The 20136-nt window shown below is 41.6% G+C and overlaps 2 protein-coding genes across 4 annotated transcripts; one reads left to right on the top strand and one right to left on the bottom strand.

Annotated features, from left to right (window-relative positions):
* The first annotated feature begins 91 nt into the window (after positions 1-91).
* Positions 92-7123, top strand: dhrs4 (dehydrogenase/reductase (SDR family) member 4). 2 transcript variants are annotated; one of them, XM_063187037.1, is made up of 9 exons: positions 92-145; positions 595-716; positions 2741-2918; positions 3196-3297; positions 3600-3670; positions 4858-4909; positions 5671-5805; positions 6200-6255; positions 6377-7123. In XM_063187037.1, the coding sequence occupies exons 2-9, from the start codon at positions 598-600 to the stop codon at positions 6489-6491; spliced, it is 828 nt and encodes a 275-aa protein (XP_063043107.1). In that variant the 5' UTR covers positions 92-145; positions 595-597; the 3' UTR covers positions 6492-7123. The 2 variants fall into 2 exon arrangements, with proteins under 2 accessions (XP_063043107.1, XP_063043106.1); XM_063187036.1 differs by having other exon boundaries at positions 102-327.
* Positions 7124-7698: 575 nt separating this feature from the next.
* Positions 7699-19346, bottom strand: tinf2 (TERF1 (TRF1)-interacting nuclear factor 2). Of its 2 annotated transcripts, none has more exons than XM_063186240.1 (10): positions 19131-19346; positions 18036-18232; positions 17492-17596; positions 17210-17305; positions 16580-16690; positions 14585-14696; positions 11997-13413; positions 10353-10396; positions 9672-9745; positions 7699-8886 (listed from the first exon to the last, which is right to left on the bottom strand). In XM_063186240.1, exons 1-10 carry the CDS (start codon positions 19141-19143, stop codon positions 8818-8820), a joined length of 2238 nt encoding a protein of 745 aa, XP_063042310.1. In that variant the 5' UTR covers positions 19144-19346; the 3' UTR covers positions 7699-8817. The 2 variants fall into 2 exon arrangements, with proteins under 2 accessions (XP_063042310.1, XP_063042311.1); XM_063186241.1 differs by having other exon boundaries at positions 11997-13410.
* Between the last annotated feature and the right edge of the window lie 790 nt (positions 19347-20136).

The following is a 20136-nucleotide window of genomic DNA, read 5'->3' as shown; positions in this document are numbered from 1 at the left end:
GCCTCACATGCAAAACGAGAGTTTCTGTTTGCGGACTTTTATTCTGACAACAAAGCTACGGTCCATGACGTACTCAGCTTCCCGTAGTAAGAAAAGTCAAAAGTTCGTGACAACACAGCAGTAGCAACACACAGCCCTCGAGCAGGTCGTTTGTACATCTTTGGGTCTTCAAATTAGTGCAGGATTGCACATTATTATTCTAACCTTTTAGCTAAGGAATGGGCTAGCCGTTCCGAAAGAGTGAATCGTTTAGCACGTTTAATTTTGTGCGCGTGATTTAAAGGTGTTGGAACTGTCCATGCATTTCTAAGCAAAATAAGACAATAGGTGAGTTTGTTAGTTTTCACCTTTCAGTTATCGTGTGGTGTCGCAACTATCTAGGCCTATATAACAATGCTCTATAACATCTGATCCATTATTATTGCCATACATGTACACTATGAGTTCAAATAGCTGTGGTCAAGAAGTCCAATTACCTTTGACCCAGTGTAGGCTGACAGTTGTTGGTGTGTAGTAACTCATTCATGAAGAAGCCCTCTTGTGGCCAACGATGCTTTGTTTATCACTCTTGCCAACGCTTGTGCTTGTGTGCAGGTGATGTTTAGGTCTGTCACAAAGTGCCTGCTGCTGACGAGCCCCGTCAGTGCCTATCGAAGAACAATGTCACAGAGCAGCCTTGCTGGGAAAACGGCCATAATAACAGCATCCACAGATGGGTAGGTAGTTTGGGTTGACACGAGTGAAGGGCAAGGGAAGACCCAGTGGCAAACATTTTAAATCAATTAAGTGTGCATCAACAGCTCCAGGCCACTTTATTAGAATAGCATGAAAAAGTTGATTTATTTCCATAATTCCATCAATAATGTTAAACTGTCATGGATTATAGATTCATGGCCCAGTTTTTTAACTATTCCAATCATTAAATTGTTTATTTTTACACATTTTGGTCTTCCAGCTCAAAAAACCCATGAATTGGGGAATTCGCATCATTAGAATATTGTAATAAAATCACAATTTTCTTCATTCAAAATTCGTTTCACATCAGTGCACATCAAATCAGTTGAAATTTGGTACTTTCTACACAACATGCAATGTTCAATACTTGGTTAGGACTCTCTCTGTCTTAATAACAGCCATGATGCGTTTAACATTGAAGTCAATGGCAGAAACAGTGCATGGGAGTAATGGAAGGCCAGATATCCTTGATGCTTTGCCGTCAGCTGTTTTTGTATAGCTGACCTGGTGTCCCACACTTCACTCTTCAATATACCCTGTAGATTTCCATGCCACGTTTTGTCGCTAACTCACCGGTTTAATTCTAAATCACCAGAAATGAAACCCCATTGAAAATGAATGGGGTTTTATTTCTGGTGAGTTAACACCAAAACGTAGCATGGGTATCTACGGGTATATTGAAGAGTGAAGTGTGGGACACCAGGTCAACAAACAAGAACAGCTGACGGCAAAGCATCAAGGATATCTGGCCTTCCATTACTCCCATGCACTGTTTCTGCCATTGACTTCAATGTTAAACGCATCATGGCCGTTATTAAGACAGAGAGAGTCCTAACCAAGTATTGAACATTGCATGTTATGTAGAAAGTACCAAATTTCAACTGATTTGATGTGCACTGATGTGAAACGAATTTTGATGAAGAAAATTGTGATTTTATTACAATATTCTAATAATGCGAATTTCCCAATTCATGGGTTTTTTGAGCTGGAAGGCCAAATTATGTAAAAAGAAAAACTTGAATGATTGGAATAGTTAAACAACTGGGCCATGCATCTACAATCCATGACAGTTTAACATTATTGATGGAATTATGGAAATAAATCAACTTTTTCATGCTATTCTAATAAAGTGGCCTGGAGCTGTATATGGCTATTAAAGAAAAGATGCTTTATCAGCTGCTGCATTGTTGGAACAAGTACAAGCTGCTGGACTGTTACAGTAGCATCCAAGTTTAATGTAATTCCAGTCACTGTTTACATTAGTAACATATTTCAATAATGAATGTATGTAGCAATTATGTATGCCAGTGTTGTGTTATTCCTTTAGTATAGAATACCTATTGTATATGTACACACGTACAGTGCACATTTCTATAAACGGCTCTGACTATGCCTATACACTAAAAACCTTCTCCAGTCTGAACAGGTCAGAAAACACATTTAAATTCCACTGATTAAGAAATTCTGGTAGAAAAAGCCACTTGTTCTTGTTAAATATATCTGCATTCGGGACAAGTAGTAGTCAATCACTGACAAATGAAAAGACACACACGTGACCCATCATCACCTTCTAACCTCCTGGCTCTGCCTGGAGAAAATGGAAATCAAGAACTCATTCTTCATTCAGAACAAATAATTGTTGGAAAAAAGTCTGACAAAGGTAGCAAGACAGTTCCATGACTTGTTCAAGATTTGAGTGTATAAAAGTTGATTGCCTGTGTGTAACAAACGTCCAACCATTATCATTGAACAAAAACAGGTCAAGGTTTTCCTCTATTCCTCAAGCCATTTAAGCATTAGACGAGGTGAAGTGTTAACCCAGTCATTCAGTGTGTGCTAGTGTGAGCAGTAATGTTCTGGGTTTTTTTGTTTTGTGTTTTGTTTGTTGCTCTCTGTTATGCCTGTAAGTGTCTCATGTCTGGTGCCAGCATTTGTACTGCAAACGTTATTGCCCCATGTGGACAATAAAGTTCTACTACGACTAACCTTTCGTCCCTGCCTCCAGTATCGGTCTGGCTGCAGCCGAGGCCCTTGGCCAGAGGGGAGCGCATGTGGTGGTGAGCAGCCGTCGCCAGGACAACGTGGACAAGGCCGTGTCCCTGCTGCGCAGCAAGAACATCCAGGTCACCGGCACTATCTGCAACATAGGCAAGAGTGAAGACCGCGAAAAACTTGTGCAACTGGTAAGTCGTCATAACTAATTTTTTCAGATTCATGTTCCTCACAGAAAATGAGCCAAGGCTAGTGAATGTCAGTATGAAAGAAAAATAATTTATAATATTTTCCTCAAGCAAAAATCTGAATATGGGTCAAAAAGACCCGAACACCTTACAAAGGTTAAGGAGATGGGCTTTAGATCAGAGGCTTGCAGGTTTGAATCGCTTTAGATTAAAGTGTCAGCTAAGTGTGATATAATGTAGAAACATCTTTCACAAAAAAATGTTTGTTTACCTTGTCCAGACAGTGGAGCAGTGTGGTGGAGTGGACATCTTGGTCAACAACGCAGCGGTCAATCCCTACTTTGGAAGCATCATGGACTCCACAGAGGCCGTCTGGGATAAGGTACTGAAGCACCTCCACTGGCCTCAGGCCTCTCATGCAGTCACATATCATGTCTAATATTGTGATAAGCGTACATCCAAACGGAAAAAAGTAATTGAGTCTAAAAACACAAAAACAAAACAAAAACACAATTTCACTTCTTGGAAAGTTGTTTTATGTTTGCACTGCGTCAGTGCGAAAGTAGCCTCATTAAAGTTGTACTGGTACATTAAAAAGACATTACAGAGAGAGTAAGATCATGAAATGGCAAGGACTGTAGAAGGGTTGCTAACATGCCTTTTGTTTTTGTATTGTTTTCATAGATTCTGGATGTAAATGTAAAAAGTGCTTTTCTTATGACCAAACTAGTGGCGCCCCATATGGAGAAAAGAGGGTGAGTGCACCTATGGTGTAATGCAGTGGTTCTTAACCTTTTTTCTTGAAGCACCCCCTGATCTGTGCCCAAGAAAAGCCGCGCACCCCCAACCGAAACATCTACATGTGTATACGCACTAAAAAAATGATTGAAGTGAATAATTACAATGATTCTTGCTTTAGACATTTATCAATACTTTAATCACTTAACATTAGGTCTAAAACATGTTTTCATTTAGTATTGTTTTGGCCTAATTATAATGTTTGGAAGCAGAATTTTGGTCACAACCTCAACACAAACAACATTCCGCGCACCCCCTGAAATCTCTGGCGCACCCCCAGGGGGTGCCCGCACCCCAGGTTAAGAACCACTGGTGTAATGCACTGAGTATAAGACTGGAAAAGCATTACTGGGATTCAAAGAAGTGCAAGAAGTGCTATGGGTTGTTTGTGTGGGAACTATGAAATGTGTGTGAGAGAACATGTAGAATGTGTTGTGCATCATAGACTATGAAATGGATAAAAATAAAAACTCCATTGTGACAGGTGTGTATTTTTAATCTAGAGTTTTACAAGTGTAAAAAAGATCCTGCACACTGCCCATTCCACCAGCGAGCTTTAATACCAGTACGTTTCGGTCAGCCGACCTTCTTTAGGTACACATGAATGTGAACCTCACACGCACCTGTCCTTAAACTACAGAGGTGTGCAAATAAAAATGCTTTTGAAGAATGTTTGAACGTAATCTGCAGTTTTGAAAAGAAGTTTCTAAAACTCTGTTTATGTGTAAAGAATAGGCCTAAAACTGATGTGTTCTCAAAAAATATCCATAGACGAGGAAACAGCGTGTAAGACAGGAGAAGCATTAGCCAGGCTGTGCCCTCCTAGTGACACAACACTTTCAGCGTTGCAACTAGTCAGGTCAAGAGCAATGCAAGTACTTTCTGAGTTCCCGAAAATACGGGAACTCCTCCCACTTTGTCGGTAAGCAAACAACCATAAGCAAACCAAGGGAGGCTGGTCAACCATGCCATTTGGGAAATGTTAATTGTTATGCTCTTGGTCAGACCAAGTCTAGAAGAGAATTGAACGTCGATGATGATCAGACAAGAGATATATCCATATTCGAGGAAACGACGTGTAAGACAAGAGAATCATGACTTCAAAGTGTTTTCATCCATATATTGATTCTTTATTCTTTCACAGAGGAGGATCTGTTGTGTTCGTATCTTCAATTGCTGGGTACCAACCAATGCAGGTAAACGTTTCTCTTCTCTTCTCCTCATGCCTCAGTAACTTGGTATAATACTAGAATTTTTTTTTTTTTTTAAATCACATTAGTATAATTTATTGAGTTGTACTTAAACTGCTTAAAGTTACTTAATAGAGTCTAATGATAAAGTATCTGTGCTACAACCAGGGCTATAAATAAACCCATTTTTTCATCACTATCCAATTTGGCATGCATGCTGCTGGTGTGTGAGGGCTTTTATCATTGATTACATCATGAAGTTAAAAATGTATTGCTCTACGAATAGCGAATATGTCACCATCTCTCACTGAACTTGTGTTGCTTTCCATGATTACAATGACCCTAATCATACACCTAAGTATGACACCCGATCTGCGTATTTGAAGTGACTTATCTGCTCATTTTCACATTATGTTCGATAGGCGACAAAACTTTTGTCTTGTCAAAATCTGCCCTGTCTGTGTTCATTAAAGGGTCAATCTTTCTTTGGTGCATGAAATTTATTTTTGTACATTCATTTTCATTCGAGAGGGTTGTAGCTTTCATATGAGTGACTTCTGAAGCCAAGTGATTAATTGAAAGTCAGGTTATTAGCTGTTATTCCAAACAGATGGATAGGCGACAACTCTTTTGGAGGCGAGTGTATTTTCACCAGCATTTTGCCCGGTTGGTGGGTGTTCATTTAGAGCCCTTGCTACAACTAACTTTTACTTCAACTGTTAATTCTGTCGATTTAACCCCCTGAAATATTTCAAATGTTGTACTAGTTGCTGGGTCCTTACAGCGTGAGTAAAACTGCTCTGCTGGGCTTGACGCGTGCCTTGGCACCAGAGCTGGCACAAAGCAACATCCGGGTGAACTGTGTGGCACCGGGCATAATCAAGACGCGCTTCAGCTCTGCGGTAAGGACTTCTTTATAACTACTGCCTCCCCTCCTCCCTCACTAGCTGGTTAATACCAGAGGTGTCAAACGTAAAAGTAAATTTATAGTGTAATTACAACACTAACACATGATATTACATAGCTGTTACACCATCTACTACTCCATTCTACCCAATGAGGTACTAGATGGACTGTGTTGTTACCAAGAAAACATTAAAAGCCCAACAAGTCGTCTCTCCCCCCCCCGTACTTTATCCAACCAGCGTAGAGTCGGCTGATAGTAAGCCAAGTACACCTCTGGTTGATCCTGGTGGTGATGAACACTGAAAGTGAACGTTACATATTTGGCACACTACTTACAGTATATATAATGACATTTCTAATCCAAACATCCCACTTTTCACATCTTAACAGCTGTGGGCGAGTGAAGACCTGGTGGAAGAATTCAAGAAACAATTGGCCATTAAAAGGTGAACTGTCAATGTATTGAATCGAATGAATATTCCCAGAGGAGAGCATTGCTTTTAATTTGCTCAGGATAATTTAGTTTTCAATTTTTCACCTTAGTATTATTTTGTCTTGTCCCTGTAGGCTCGGGGAGCCAGAGGACATTGGTGGGGTGATCGCCTTCCTGTGCTCAGATGATGCAGCCTACATAACAGGAGAAACCATTACAGTCACTGGAGGCATGAACTGCAGACTGTAATTGTGTGTGTGTGTGTGTGTGTGTGTGTGTGTGAGTGTGAGTGTGAGTGTGAGTGTGAGTGTGAGTGTGAGAGAGAGAGAGAGAGAGAGAGATAGAGAGAGAGAGCGAGAGAGAGAGCACACAAAGCAGATGGAAACTTCAAGCACTCAAATTAGTCCTTGTGCACAGCCAATGTCCAGGTGCTGGTGATGTGCAGTCAAAGTAATCCAAGGAAAAGGGGGATGAATCACTACACACTGGTCTGGTTCAACCCGATGAAGCAACAGCGAAACACGTTGTTCACCTAATAAACTACCAGCAAAGACCAGTGTCAGTGACTTAGCCCCCTTTTACTTGGAAACTTGAAGCACTCAGACTCAGACCATACAAGATGAGGGATGTTCAAGCAAAGGTGTAGTTGTTTATGTACACCACCAGATGGCCATAGAGAGACTGGAATGAATATGAATACTTTGTGGCGCACTTCAGATTTGTTTTCTGCACAAATTTGTGAATTAACACTTTGCCCATGTGAGGGTACATTTTTGAACGGTTAATCGACCTGAACATTTCATCCCTAGTCATTTGAAGAAAATAGTTTGTTACTTTATTGTCCAAAAAAATAATAAACTACCTTTCTCACAGAACAATCATATTTATAATTTTCTTTGTTCACATTATATTGGCTGTACTCACGTTTCTTGTATTCAAACCTTCCTGTGTGTGCCACTCAGTATCCCTGCAACAGCCGATTGTAAACTGCTGTCACTCAGAAATGTGCTCACATGATTGGCTGCTTAGCATCTTGCCCCTCCTTACAGCGCGAGTGTTTGTTTATAGACAGTGTTGTGAGGAGGGGCAAGATACTGGCAGCCAACCACGTGAGCTTATGTTTTGACCGACAGCGGTTTCCAACAATCAGAGGTTTAGTTGTGCGCAGCCAGGGTCGTGCAGCCAGGGGAAAGCAAAAATTGAAAACCCATGTATTAGGAAAATACTCATGAGGACAAGAAAAGGCAAGTGCACCTTATTAGTATCAAGGTGCAGATGGAGCTTACTGCTAGTTAAATTCAAGTGTCCAGTACACAAAGTATCACAGAACTTGATGAAACTGCACTTCAGGACTGTGATATACTAATTAAAATGTATTATTTCATGTAGTTATTTAAATATTCAATGTTAAAATATGTAAATAACTACATGAAATAAGAGACCACTTGCTATTGGATATTGTGCAAGTAATGAATACACAATTCTTTATTGGATTATATATTACAATTCAAATATAAAGAGTCAAACTCGTAAAATTAGTCATTCAAAGTGAAAACAATGATGAAATAGGCTGTACAAAATCATGCAAGCATTATAAGCCACAAAAATGTACAATTTACAGTGCCGAGGAACACCCACATCTCAGTCACTTCCACCTGCTTAAATTAAATCATTATAAATAGTACAATAGAGAGCCCTGTGGCTCTGATGGAATCAGGAAAATGATGGCAGGCAACACAGTCCTTCGTATAACTTCTAGTTAACTTGACAGTTAACTAATCCACCAATTAAAAATACACTCCACTCACAATCCATTCAATACTTATACATTGCTTGGATAAAATCCTTCAAATAGAAAAAAAAAGATTGTCCACACTCTTGACTTAAATCTGAAGTTAATTTGGCAGTACACTCAACTGCCAAAAATGCTCTCCAGTCACAATCCGGGGAAAATATTTGTAAATTATATGATCAAAGTCTTTCCTAAATAAATTTCCACTGCAGAAAGTCATTTTTCAAAAAATGATGAAACGTAACACTAGCTTGATGCTAACCTGGGTGTAAACTAAACTGTCTATCAAAAATGCACTTCAGCCACAATCTCTCAAAGTTTATGCTTGTGAATGAAAAGAAGCTGTTCAGTCAATGTCCTTCCAAAAGTAAGTATTTCCACGGCAGAAGCAGTAAATGCCGGAGAAATTATGGCAGGCGACATTCTCTTTAACTTAACTTGAAGTTAACTCAGCAGTAACCACCAAAATAAAGATGCACTCTGGCCAGTCTCTCCAAGAGAACGTCCTTGAATGAAAAGAAGATGGTTAAAGTCCGTCCAAAAGAAAAAAGAATTCCCATGCCAGAGGTCGTCGGAGATGATGATGGCAGACCACATTCAACTTAACTTAGCAGAAAGCACCAACTGAAAATGCACATCAGCCACAATCCCTCCAAGGCAATACTTGAGAATTGTAACAAGATTCACAAAGTTCTTCCAGAAGAATGAATTCCTGGGGCAGCGGTGGTCAGTGCCACAGCCCTGCAGTGGGAGACAGCAGGGCAGCCTCCAGCTCACACCTGCTCACAGGAATTCCTCCAACGTTGGCACCAGGGTGTTGTGCTTGGTCTGGTAATAGCGCTTAAAACACAGCTGCAACACAAAGAAATGCAAATATGTACAGTGTCATATCCACATTCTACCATGCCACACAATTAAGGTGTTGTTTCCATGTAGCTGGATATTTTTAAATGTGGATTTTTTCCCCTCCTGCTTAGGTGGAAACACAACATGAAAAAACTCCATTGTAACAGGTACATTTAGCCCCCTAAATTGAATATTTTTTAAGCCGGATTTTTGATATGTGGATTTTAAAACTCGGTTTACGTGGAGACGGAAGACTAAAACCAATACGTTTTTAAAAATATCCTGCTATGTGGAAACAGCACCTTAAGGGGAATTCCTGACCATATCAACATTCAGTCGTTAAAAATATGTTGCCAACAAAGCCATGCCATGGACAAAAAATGCTGTTTTTGTCAGGTACTGACAAGTCAAGGTTAACGTGAGTATGTTGAAATTGGCAGGAATTCTCCTTTAATGATAAATTACTGAATGGTTAGATGTTTTTCACTTTACAATTGAAGAGCTTTGTTGCAAAATTACATGTCCATTTTGTAACGTTTTGGGAAATTGACATTTTTGTATTGGGCATTGCATTGCATTAGAAAATGCATTTTATGTAGGTTTAAAAGGTATGTTCTCAAAATATTTGAATGGCAAGAATTCACACATACTGTAGATGAAAAGACGTCTAAAGTCATTTCCAAAAAAATAAAATAAAAAAGTTTTAAAAATAAATAAATAAATAAATAAAAAGGTGTGCAAGTCATTCTGCAATGAAACTCTTCAATTGTACAACATAGCCTTGACAATACCTTGTTACTTGGGTGTTCATCTTCAGAATCGGGGACTATATCCTCGCTGGGGCCAGGAGAAGCAGGTGACCAACCTACATGATGGGTGCAAAACAGTACAAAATAATTACAAAAAAAATCCTGCCTGAACATTTGCACCATTTTATGTGGCTCAAAACTTTTACAGACAAACACCCTTCTGTAAATATGAGAACATAACACAAAAAAAACATAACCCTGCATTTTACCATCTCAGGTGAGACACTGCGAAATGCCGGATTGCCATGAGGCCTAAGCAGATGGCAGCCTCAAGTCAGCCTTTCCCTTCACCAACGTATTACTTCTATCCTGCGGTTACAAGGGTGGTGCATTGCTGTTTTGGTAGCAGTTGCTAGTGCCAAGTCATTCAGAGGACAGACTAACGGGAACTAGCAGAGCGGAAAATCCTGCGGTAGCACAGAAAAAGATGTTGACATGGGCTGGCTTTGTGGGCGTGCTAATAAGGTAGATGGGAGGTATGCCCTATATTGTGTCAGTATTAATAACTCTATACCGAATTCCACTGATCCTCCTGACTGACTGATGAGAGGTCAATCAACACCATGCACTGTGCAACAGAACTACTTAGAAAGCACATTTAATGATGTGGTTAAATGTGTGGTTTAAATAAATATATGCAATGAATACAACGTGAACTGTCACCTGCACAATTTGTCTTCTGGGAAAGGTGATGTGCCTTGACATTCCTGGGGAATACAGAACAGGAACTTTACTGACATCATTTCAAAAAAGCAATTCACATGCTTTATACAAACTTCAAAAGGTCTTTACAAAAAGTATCTAAAATATATCATTGATTCTTGAAAGCTTGGCAGAAAACACGTCCCACTCAGAGGCGCTGACTTTGTTGAACGCCAATTCGGAATTATTAATCGGAATTAAAAATATCCTATAAATGTAGGCAATGAATACTAATGTGTCTTAGGTTTCATTAACCAGCACAATTCAGTCACATGTGGAACAAGGTACCCCCTGTCACCACTGTCAGATTGGCGTCATCGTCATCATCAGTTCTAAAAGCACTGCCATCAGAGGGAGTTTTACGTTTTAAATGTTTTTCTTTACAATATGCATCTTCAATGCTGTACAATTCTGCATTTTCATACAAAAACCTTTGTTTTTGAACTTTTAATTGTGTCTCACGGTGTCAACAACAACAAAAAGTAAGCCAGGAATAAAACCCTATTTTATGAAAACTGCAAAATATGGGGAGGATGTTCCAATACAGTGATGCACAGCGAATACCATCATCTGTGATTATACTTGTATACAGGGGTTGGACAATGAAACTGAAACACCTGTCAATTTAGTGCGAGAGGTTTCATGGCTAAATTGGACCAGTAAGAACAGTGTGTGCATGTTCAATTAGCAGGGAAACATCCGTTTTGCTGAAAATAATGCAATGCACACAACATTATGAGTGACATATCAGAGTTCAAAAGAGAACAAATTTTTGGTGTACTGCACGCCTTGCTGGTGCATCTGTGACCAAGACAGCAAGTCTTCGTGCTGCATCAAGAGCCCCGGTATCCAGGGTGATGTCAGCATACCACCAAGAAGGACAAACCACATCCAACAGGATTTACTGTGGAGGAACCTTTCTGAAAGGGATGTTTGGGTGCTAACCAGGACTGTATATATATATATAAAAAAGACATCAAACATAAAGCCCAAATCACAGGAAGAATTAAATGTGCACCTCAACTCTCCTGTTTCCACCAGAACAGAACTGTTCATTGGGAGCTGATCCACAGGTCAATATATATACACGGTCGGGCTATCTATATTGCCGTCTAAAACCAGGTGTTTCATTTTCACTGTCCTACCCAGTTCTTCTATATTTTGAATTTGAACTTTTTCCCCCTTACAGATCACAAACTAAACTACAGATAAAAAGTCACTCTTCTGACTTTGGTTTTGTTGAAATATCACATTTTGTGAATTGTGTTCCACATCATGCACTGTTTGTGGGTCAACACAGCTCTGTGATATTTCAACAAAATAAAGTTTTATCTACCAGACTCTAGATCATTCCATATCCCCTAGAAAGCATCTAGAGAACCCATGCCTTCATTAAGGCATGCCATAGATTTCCATGATGAATACTTACAAAAAAATCTACTGATACAGTCATCCAAAAAGTGTAGCTTTAACATACATTTTCTTCTAACAACTACACTAAAATGCCATTTCACAAAAAGCCTGAATGGGAAGTGGTTAAAACAATGTGATACTGAAATAAAACTGCAAAACTAGTACGACAGTAACTTTCAGATCATGCCTTACTCTGTGTCTTCGGAGCTCTCCGATAGCTTCTCTGGAGAAGACAAACTGTCCCTTCGCTTCCGCTTCCTCACCGTAACGTGTCCCTTCTCCACAGACACACTCGTCATCTTGGCCTTAGCCTTTGCAGCAGGATCAGGGTTTAAAAGTGTCTGGATGGCTGGAGAAGACACCTCGAGACGTTGTAGGACGACCCTGAGCTGGCGCTTGGAGGAGCACGCCCTTATTGCGGCCGTTACAACATCCTCCAGCGAAGAAGTGTCTAGTACGCCGACAACGTTATCCCTTTCCAGAGACACGCTTGTGTCCATGTCTTTGCCATTCAGAGAGGCGTGCGTGTCCACCACGCCCCTGTGCGGAGAAGCATATCCGTCCCTTTCCACAGACGAGTCACCGTCGCCATCCTTTCTTGACTTTGTGACCTCGGTTGAGTACAGTTGAGGGAGGACCACTTCCAGCTGCCGTTTTTGACAGGAGCGCAATAGAGCAGCCCGTTCTGGATTCTCCCTCAGCTTCACACCGGTGAAATCGTCCACACTCTGCGGTGGCGTCCCTCCAGCCTGTCTCTGGCTCTTTCTTCTCCCCACCACCTCTTTTTTTCTCTCATCACTCTTATTCCTCAATTCATGTCCTTGTAGTGCATCTGACTTCCTTGGCCTTCCTCTCCTCTTGAGTGGTTTAGCCTCCTCTCTCACAGCGTCTTCCACCCCTTGAAGTGAGGCCGCCTTCTTTGGCCTTCCTCTCTTCCTGTGTTGTTTAGCCTCTGTGCCCGTGACTACGGCTAGCTGGTCCTCTGTTTGGACGGGTGGTGGTGGTGGGGGTGATGGTGAAGGTCTGGTCTCTTCCACACCAGAAGCCATTGAAGCACCCTTCGCCGAGTGAGATTTTGGTTTGATCTGGGTGAACGTTTGGCACCCTGCTTTGGCACCACCAATTTCCTCCTCCTCATCACTTTGTAAAGTGACCCCAGTTGGAGCAGTTCTTCTTCCACCCTCCCTCTCCTCCCTCTCGTCCTCCTCCCGGGCACCAGCTGACTGGATGTCCCGCGGAGAGATGGTGCACGTCACTGGCATGACGGGCGACCCAGAATGCAGCTTTCTTCCACTCTCTCTCTTCCTTTCCTTCTCCTCCTCCACCACCACCACCTGGGCACCACTGACCGCTGACTCAATATCCTGCATGGAGATGGACCCGATGACTGGAGCGATGGGTGGTCCACCCGTTTGTCTCCAACTCCTCGGCCTTGGTCTTGCCGGAGACTGTCGAACACCACTAGTAGCCCCGGTGCCCCTCCCTGAGGAGGAGGAAGAGGAGGTTTGGCCAGAGCCTGGCTGACGAGTCTCAGGCAGTGGTCGGCCGGAGGGCGGGAGAGACAGGGAGGAGAGGACGGCATCGCCGGTGGTGGACAGCAGACATGCTGCTAGAAAACGTTTGATGAGCAATAAGAGAGAGAGAGAGAGAGAGAGAGAGAGAGAGAGCAAGATTTAATTCAGAATCAAGTCAATTTAACTAGGAATAAAACTCAATTCCGCTTTTAAAAAACATCATGTAAACATTTCACAATTCAGAATGTAATGAAAGTGCAATGTAAACTCGACTGAACTATTTCATTTGGAATGATTCATTTGAAATGAAAAACATCATGTAAACATGGCCATTGAGAGTTTCTAATAAAGTGCACAGTGCTGTTAATGTTTTCAATCATAATTTATCAGCGTACACAAATGTGTCAACACTGCCAGCGTGCTTGCATTGACAGCAGAATGCTTCATAATGTACTTACTAGCCTACCCAAAGTTCATAATGGCTACGTTTACATGTCGTTTTTAATTCCGAATTAATAATTCCGAATTAAATAGTTCCGTTGAGTTTATTTTGAGGTGTTTAGAAAGCAGAATTAAGCTTAATACAGAATTAAATGGAGTTAATTCCTAATCAAATGTCTCATGTAAACATAGCAAATGTCTGTAAATTCCGTAAATTACGGACATTGCTTATCCAGTGCGAATGCGCCATACAGAAACACAGAGGTAGTCTGGCAATTTGCAATTACCAGAGGCCCACAGGTAATACTTATCCCGCACAAAAATGTCTTAATTATCAGCTGGGTGAAACTGCTACATGGTACTTAATAATTGCACTAATTGGGATCACCTGCCATTGGCCGTGCTTAAAGTGATACTGTCCCATTTTTGGAAATAAGCTCATATTACACCTACCCTTGAGTTAAATAATTGAGTTTTACCTTTCTCCTGTACTTTGAACCGTTTTCCAAGTATGGCAGTACAAATTTTACCTCCATCCTAGCAGTTAACATTGAGTCCTATGAGACCAGCTGGCGGCTAACTGGTCTGATAGGAGTCAATGTTCACTGCTATCTTGGAGGAGACCATAGTAACCAATATGTTATGTGAAGTGGGGTTTTTTGTTGTGGTTTCTTTTTAAAGAATATTGATCTCTCTTAATATATTCTTGTTTTTGTATGGCTGTTGGCCTTCTGTTACACTTCTTAATTTGCTGAAATATTGCGTCATATATTTGATCAATAAAATGGCATGCTTGTGTGTGCCCCTGCGTGTGTGTTTGCCTACCAGGTGAATCTGTGTGGCCGAGACTTTTCTCGTGCTGCAGCAAGCTTTTCAGGAGCTGAGGTTTGGCACAGTCATCCAGGAAAACAGGGGTGTCCGCTAACCACTCCACCGTCTAAAACACATCACACACACAGTAGTGTGCGAGTCATCAGGGTTCCCACTCTTTTTCAAAAATCATTTTCCAGGATATTTCCAGGACATTTCCAGGACTATTTTTGGATAATTCAGGACGGATATTTCATCTGTCGGACCCACAATTTGGACATACACAGCGACACACAATGCATTTTAGAGACAATGTGACTTTAAGGTTGAAATGAGTTGTAATGAATGAGTACAGTGTGTTAGGGAAGAGGGTACGTCCAAAGACGTCATAAGAGCATAGTATGGCATGGCCGCAAGGGGAGTCACTTTGCAGTTAGTACTAAGGAGACTAGTGATAGGAGGGATTACATTAAACACTGACAACTGGATCTCCTCTCTTGACCAATTTTGCGAAGTTACAGAGTTCAGATTTTATCCATTATGGCGTTGCACCCACTGACCATGAGCACAGTGTCTTTAAGCAATGTCCTCGGACTACACCTAACCCAATGCATTTTCCATTGAGTGATACTTCTTATCCAATGTACGTTATTTGCTTAGTACTGGCGGCAAGGTAAAATGCAAAGCCACTACCGCCAGGGCTGGAGTGTGGAACAGGTAATAGGACATAGTGAATTTGTGTCAGCTGTAATTAAGGCTGAATGACAGCTGTAATTTAACCACAAACTGAACATTGACGACAGGACATCCTATTTTGACCGGGCCGGAACTAGCAGCAGCTCCTCGCACCCACAATGCAATTCAAATTGCAGAGTTTCCAGTGTCACAATTTTTATCGATCATGGCCTTGCATCCACTGCGCATGGTGTCCCCGGGCTATGCCCCCGTACTACACCGTGGCCAATGCGAATAAACGTTCTTATCCATTCTATGTTCTTTGTCCAAAGGTATTGACCTGGGTTGCGGTTGAAGATCACCAGCTGTCCCGCTAGTAGGAATCTGCTAGAGTTTGGCGACCACACCCCTATGTCAAATTTCGCAAGCCCAGCACGTGCAGCCTCTGTTCAATTGAAATGCTTTCTGATCCACAAAACGTTTATTCGGAATTAAATGAAAGTGCAATGTAAACTCACATTAATGTCACATTATCTCAGAAATTAATACCTTAATAGTCTCTCTCTTATCGCAAAAATGAGTGTACTTGGATTTAAATGCATTCTCCACAAGACTTGACTTTGACTTTTTTGCTCACCAACCATTGTGGCCAGTGGTTTCTGTCTTTCTGCAAGCCAGTTTTGTTGCCAGTTTCTTTTTCTCTGGAATATTCTTGCATACAAACAATTGATGCGACTACTGTGATTTGTCACACCAAAGATCAAACTAGCTTTCAAAGTGGCTAGTGAGACTGAAAGCTCTGATCTCCAAAAAAGATAGCAGTACAATTTTTTGTAAGGAAGTGCTAGCACTGCCTATTTGTAGGCCTATTACGACCGTAAGCAGGTTTTCGAGAGATATATAACGCCATGATATCAGCTAGCGACTTTTCAGCAAGTCAACTAGCGCCTTCTAGCGACTTTTGGCAACACTGAGTCAAAGAATATGACTGTGTTTAAGTGCAATCAAAGATGGCAACCTGACCAAACTGTGTGTGTGTGGACAATAATGTATTCAATAGGTGGATATAAATTGAATCGTCATGTCTAGACTCGGAGAAGAGTAAAAATTATACCACAAACAAAATCGGGAAAAAGTTGAAGGAAAAAAATTCCAGGACAAATATTTTTTTTCCAGGACATTTGGTGAATTTCCAGGACTTTCAAGGACTTGAAAACACATCTCTAAATTTCCAGGTTTTCCAGGTTTTCCAGGACGTGTGGGAACCCTTGTCAAGTTCATATATTTTTTTAATAATGAAAAGTCAAGACAGGCTATGCATGTTGTGCATCATACTTGTGCCAAATCTGGAACGGGCAACAGCTGATCCAGGCGAGTCAAGAACTCCCACATGGTTTTCTCCAGGGCCTTGTCAAACTGAGGACCATACTGCTCCGGAAAATCTTCCTAAAACAGGACAAAAAAAAAAAAAAAAATGGAGGTTCAGATTTGTACAGAAGTTACCAGAGGTGGCCTGGCCCAGCCGTGGCTTGGTCGGCTGGGCACTGGACCGCTGCGCGGGTGACCCGGGTTCGATTCCCATGCCGAGTCATTTCCCGATCCTCCCCTATCTCTCTCTTGCTCATTTCCTGTCCCACTCTTCACTGTCCTGTCTAAATAAAGTTGACACCCCCCAAAAAAAGAAGTTACCAGAGGTACAGAAACTAGCAATTACACTTCACCAGAAAGTGAAGGATATTTGCCTTTCTGGTGAAATTTCAGGATGAACCTAAAAAAAAAAACCTGCCTTGTACATGCTCAACCTCATCTTCAAGCACAGTCGCAATAGACGTTACTTACTTAACATATTCACCTTCAACAAATTTGTTTTGTCATATATTTAACCGAAAGCCAAATATCCCTAATTTTTTGAAAATGTATTTCAAAGATTTTTTCATGACAGAGACGAAGAGCATACAGTCCCACCTGAAAAAACAGCTCCCTCTCGGCTGGGTTATCCAACAGGAACAGGGCCAGGTTCTCGAAATTCCTGATAGCCATTTCCACCTTTACGTCCCTCCTCTAACAAACAAACAAACAAACAAACAAACCATCAACACATTTATTTAGTATATAGACATGTAGACATTCAAACAAACAAAAAGCCATACCATCAACACATTCATTTGGTTTACGTTTAGACATGTAGAGTGATAATCAAGTGAATGCAGACATGTAAACACAGTGTAAACACAATAAAAGACTCACTGGTTTCTTAGTGGCCTCTTTCATCAGTGTCAGAACCCTGTCAAGGTGCGCAAGGATGACTTTGGAGTCCGGGGCCTCAGGACCACGGCATAACTCCAACATGAGCTGGAGACCACAAGAAAATCAATTAATTTGGGAAGATTGTGTGTGCGTGTGTGTGTGCACGCATGAGTGAGTGAGTGGGTCTTTCTCAAATGCAAGGCCAGTGTCCTTCCAAGTGTATCAGCCTAATTAGTCACGCCCAGTGATTGGATACTTTTTGGTGAACTCTACAGAATATCCAATCACTGGGTATGACTAATAAAGGGTATCCAATCACTGGGCGTAACTAATTAGGCTGATACACTTGGAAGGACACTGGCCTAGCATTTGAGAAAGACCCAGTGAGTGAGTCAGAGCTCTTTGTGGGATTTCATTCATGTATTTGGACAGAACAGTGGCAACAATTGCTTGCCCATGACGGACCTCATGTCCTGTGGCACAGCAGGCCAAACACACCTGACGGGCCAAAACACCATACACAGATAGCCAGGGCTTGACTTACCCGAGACCTGAGGCCTAGCGCGAGCTTGGCGTAGTGTCTGAAGGCTAGCAGGCCGGGCATGTCCTCCCAGAGGGACGTGATGAAGTCCGCCACTCGGCCGTACTGAGCCACGTCCCGCCGCACCATCACCCTCCACATGGCGGCCGACATCACGCGCAGGGGCGGCGCCAGCATGCACAGGGAGTGCAGCGGCACGCCTGAAAGGAGACATCAAGGGAATAATATATTAGACACAGGGAGTGCAACAGCACTGTATTGACACGGGTCAAGGGTCTATGGTGGGTTTTTCTAGCTGTAAGGGAAAATGGTCCAGCAAAAAAGCAAAAAAAGTGAGGGTTCTGAAAATGGCCACCCCAGTCTTAAGATACTTGAGAGAGGCTCAAAGCTGCAGTTCATGCAAGACCAAGCCCAAGCTGACGGGAAGCAGAGCGTTTTTGTCAGGAAAGAATTAACGCACGTTTACCATCTGAGGGGATAAAGAACCTCATCTTCAAGACCACTCGACTTCAAGCCGTCTGTCATCACCAATGATTGTACAGTCAATATAGCGTTCTGTCATTGGGCATCGATAATAAAGAGGACACTAGACACTACATCCTATTAATAGGGTAGCTAGAACACGTTTGATGAGTCATTTGCCCAGTTCGTGCTTTGATTTGAAAACCATTGCATGAAGTGGAGGGCTTCCGTCAAAAGCGAATGAGTTAAGGAAACAAGTTTGCATTATCGTTCTTAATAATTTCTCTGAAAAGGTTAGATACAATTAATTACATTTTTCCAGGGTATGTGAACTTGAGCACAACTTAGTTAAGTTTTACTCCTCATGAAGAAATACCGGTGCGCGGTGCGTTGTCATGACGGGTGGCAATTTGTTGAGTAGCATGTTTTGTTTACTTTCCCATCAATTGATTGTTTATGTCTGCACGGTAACAACACCACCCTACTAGGTTTGGACAGGACAATATAACTGGTAAACTTAGCTACTTTGCAACAAAATAATTGACAACTCTAGGGTCTACAGCTTATAAGAGCTGAGGATAAGCATTATCCATTCAAGAAAATATGAGGGATAGAAAACAAGCGATACGAAGTTACCTTCTAGGTCCATCCTGTTTTTCCCCGGTTTTCCTCTTCAATAACAGGCTACCTGCTACCGAGCCAAATGAGCACAAAATTGAAAAACATCAGCTCGGTAGTTCTGAGTTGTTGATTCTGGAATATTCATAACACTCTTTTAAAACGAAGAGGAACTCTGAGACATTTGTCAGATTTGGCGCCCTTGGAAAACAAAATACACGGCAAACCCGCCGAATTTGCCTAGTTCCGGTCAGAGTTTCCGGTATTTCAAACATTTCTAAATAAAAGCTTTACCATTACGACCACATTCATAGGATAGGCCTACCATTCACAAACTCACAAAATCCTATTTGGTACCATTATCCAAAAAAAGGTAAATGAGATCAATGGCATGTATTAATCCCTGAGAAAAGAAGATGTTTTGTACCAGTAGGGCCTATGAATTCCATTCATTAGCAATAACAAAAAAAACAAAAAAAAACAAAAAAAAACAGAAATGTAGGGAACAGAAGGAAAAAGCCATCTTAGAAAAAAAGGCAGGTTTTGTGAAGAAAAAATTGTGCGACATGTCTCTAGTCTATGGCGCTTCATGGTAGGCCTCGTTCAGCATCCTATGTCTGTGTGACGGAGGTGTTATCACATGGTTCATCCCTCTCGGGGACGTGAACCTGCCACCTCGTAATTACATCGGTTCGGGAATGGGAGGCACAGTAGGAGACCGCTGAGCTTAAGGGCCGGTCCGATAGCTCAATGCTACCACACTGCATTGAGGCTTTGGGAGGGAGGTTTACTAATTGCTAGTTGGCCTCCGTTACACTCTCTCCCCCCTAAACCTCACTTCCATCCAGGGTCACGGCACCACTATGACGGGACGCAAACCTGCCACCTCGTGAACTACATCAGGAATGGGAATTGAAGCATCAAAGCTTTTTCCATTAACATTTGCTTGTTTATTAATTTATGTCCCTTCAACATTCTTGCTTCTCTTTCAGTGAAATAATGGAATAGGCCTAGAATGGAATGG

This window comes from Engraulis encrasicolus, chromosome 21 (genome assembly GCF_034702125.1).
Source record: "Engraulis encrasicolus isolate BLACKSEA-1 chromosome 21, IST_EnEncr_1.0, whole genome shotgun sequence".
NCBI classification, from domain to species: Eukaryota; Metazoa; Chordata; class Actinopteri; order Clupeiformes; family Engraulidae; genus Engraulis; species Engraulis encrasicolus.
The sequence above is the reverse complement of the archived record's forward strand: the minus strand, read 5'-3'. Positions and strand labels throughout refer to the sequence as shown.

Excerpts from the sequence above, each read along its gene's own strand:
- tinf2 (XM_063186240.1), bottom strand. Across the intron at positions 16,691-17,209 it reads AGAGGGAGCTGTTTTTTCAG|GAAGATTTTCCGGAGCAGTA; the intron begins GTGGGACTGTAT and ends GTCCTGTTTTAG. Across the intron at positions 14,697-16,579 it reads CCGTTCCAGATTTGGCACAA|ACGGTGGAGTGGTTAGCGGA; the intron begins GTATGATGCACA and ends GATGTGTTTTAG.
- dhrs4 (XM_063187037.1), top strand. The coding sequence starts at position 598 with ATGTTTAGGTCTGTCACAAAGTGCCTGCTGCTGACGAGCCCCGTCAGT. Across the intron at positions 2,919-3,195 it reads GCGAAAAACTTGTGCAACTG|ACAGTGGAGCAGTGTGGTGG; the intron begins GTAAGTCGTCAT and ends TACCTTGTCCAG. Across the intron at positions 5,806-6,199 it reads AGACGCGCTTCAGCTCTGCG|CTGTGGGCGAGTGAAGACCT; the intron begins GTAAGGACTTCT and ends ACATCTTAACAG.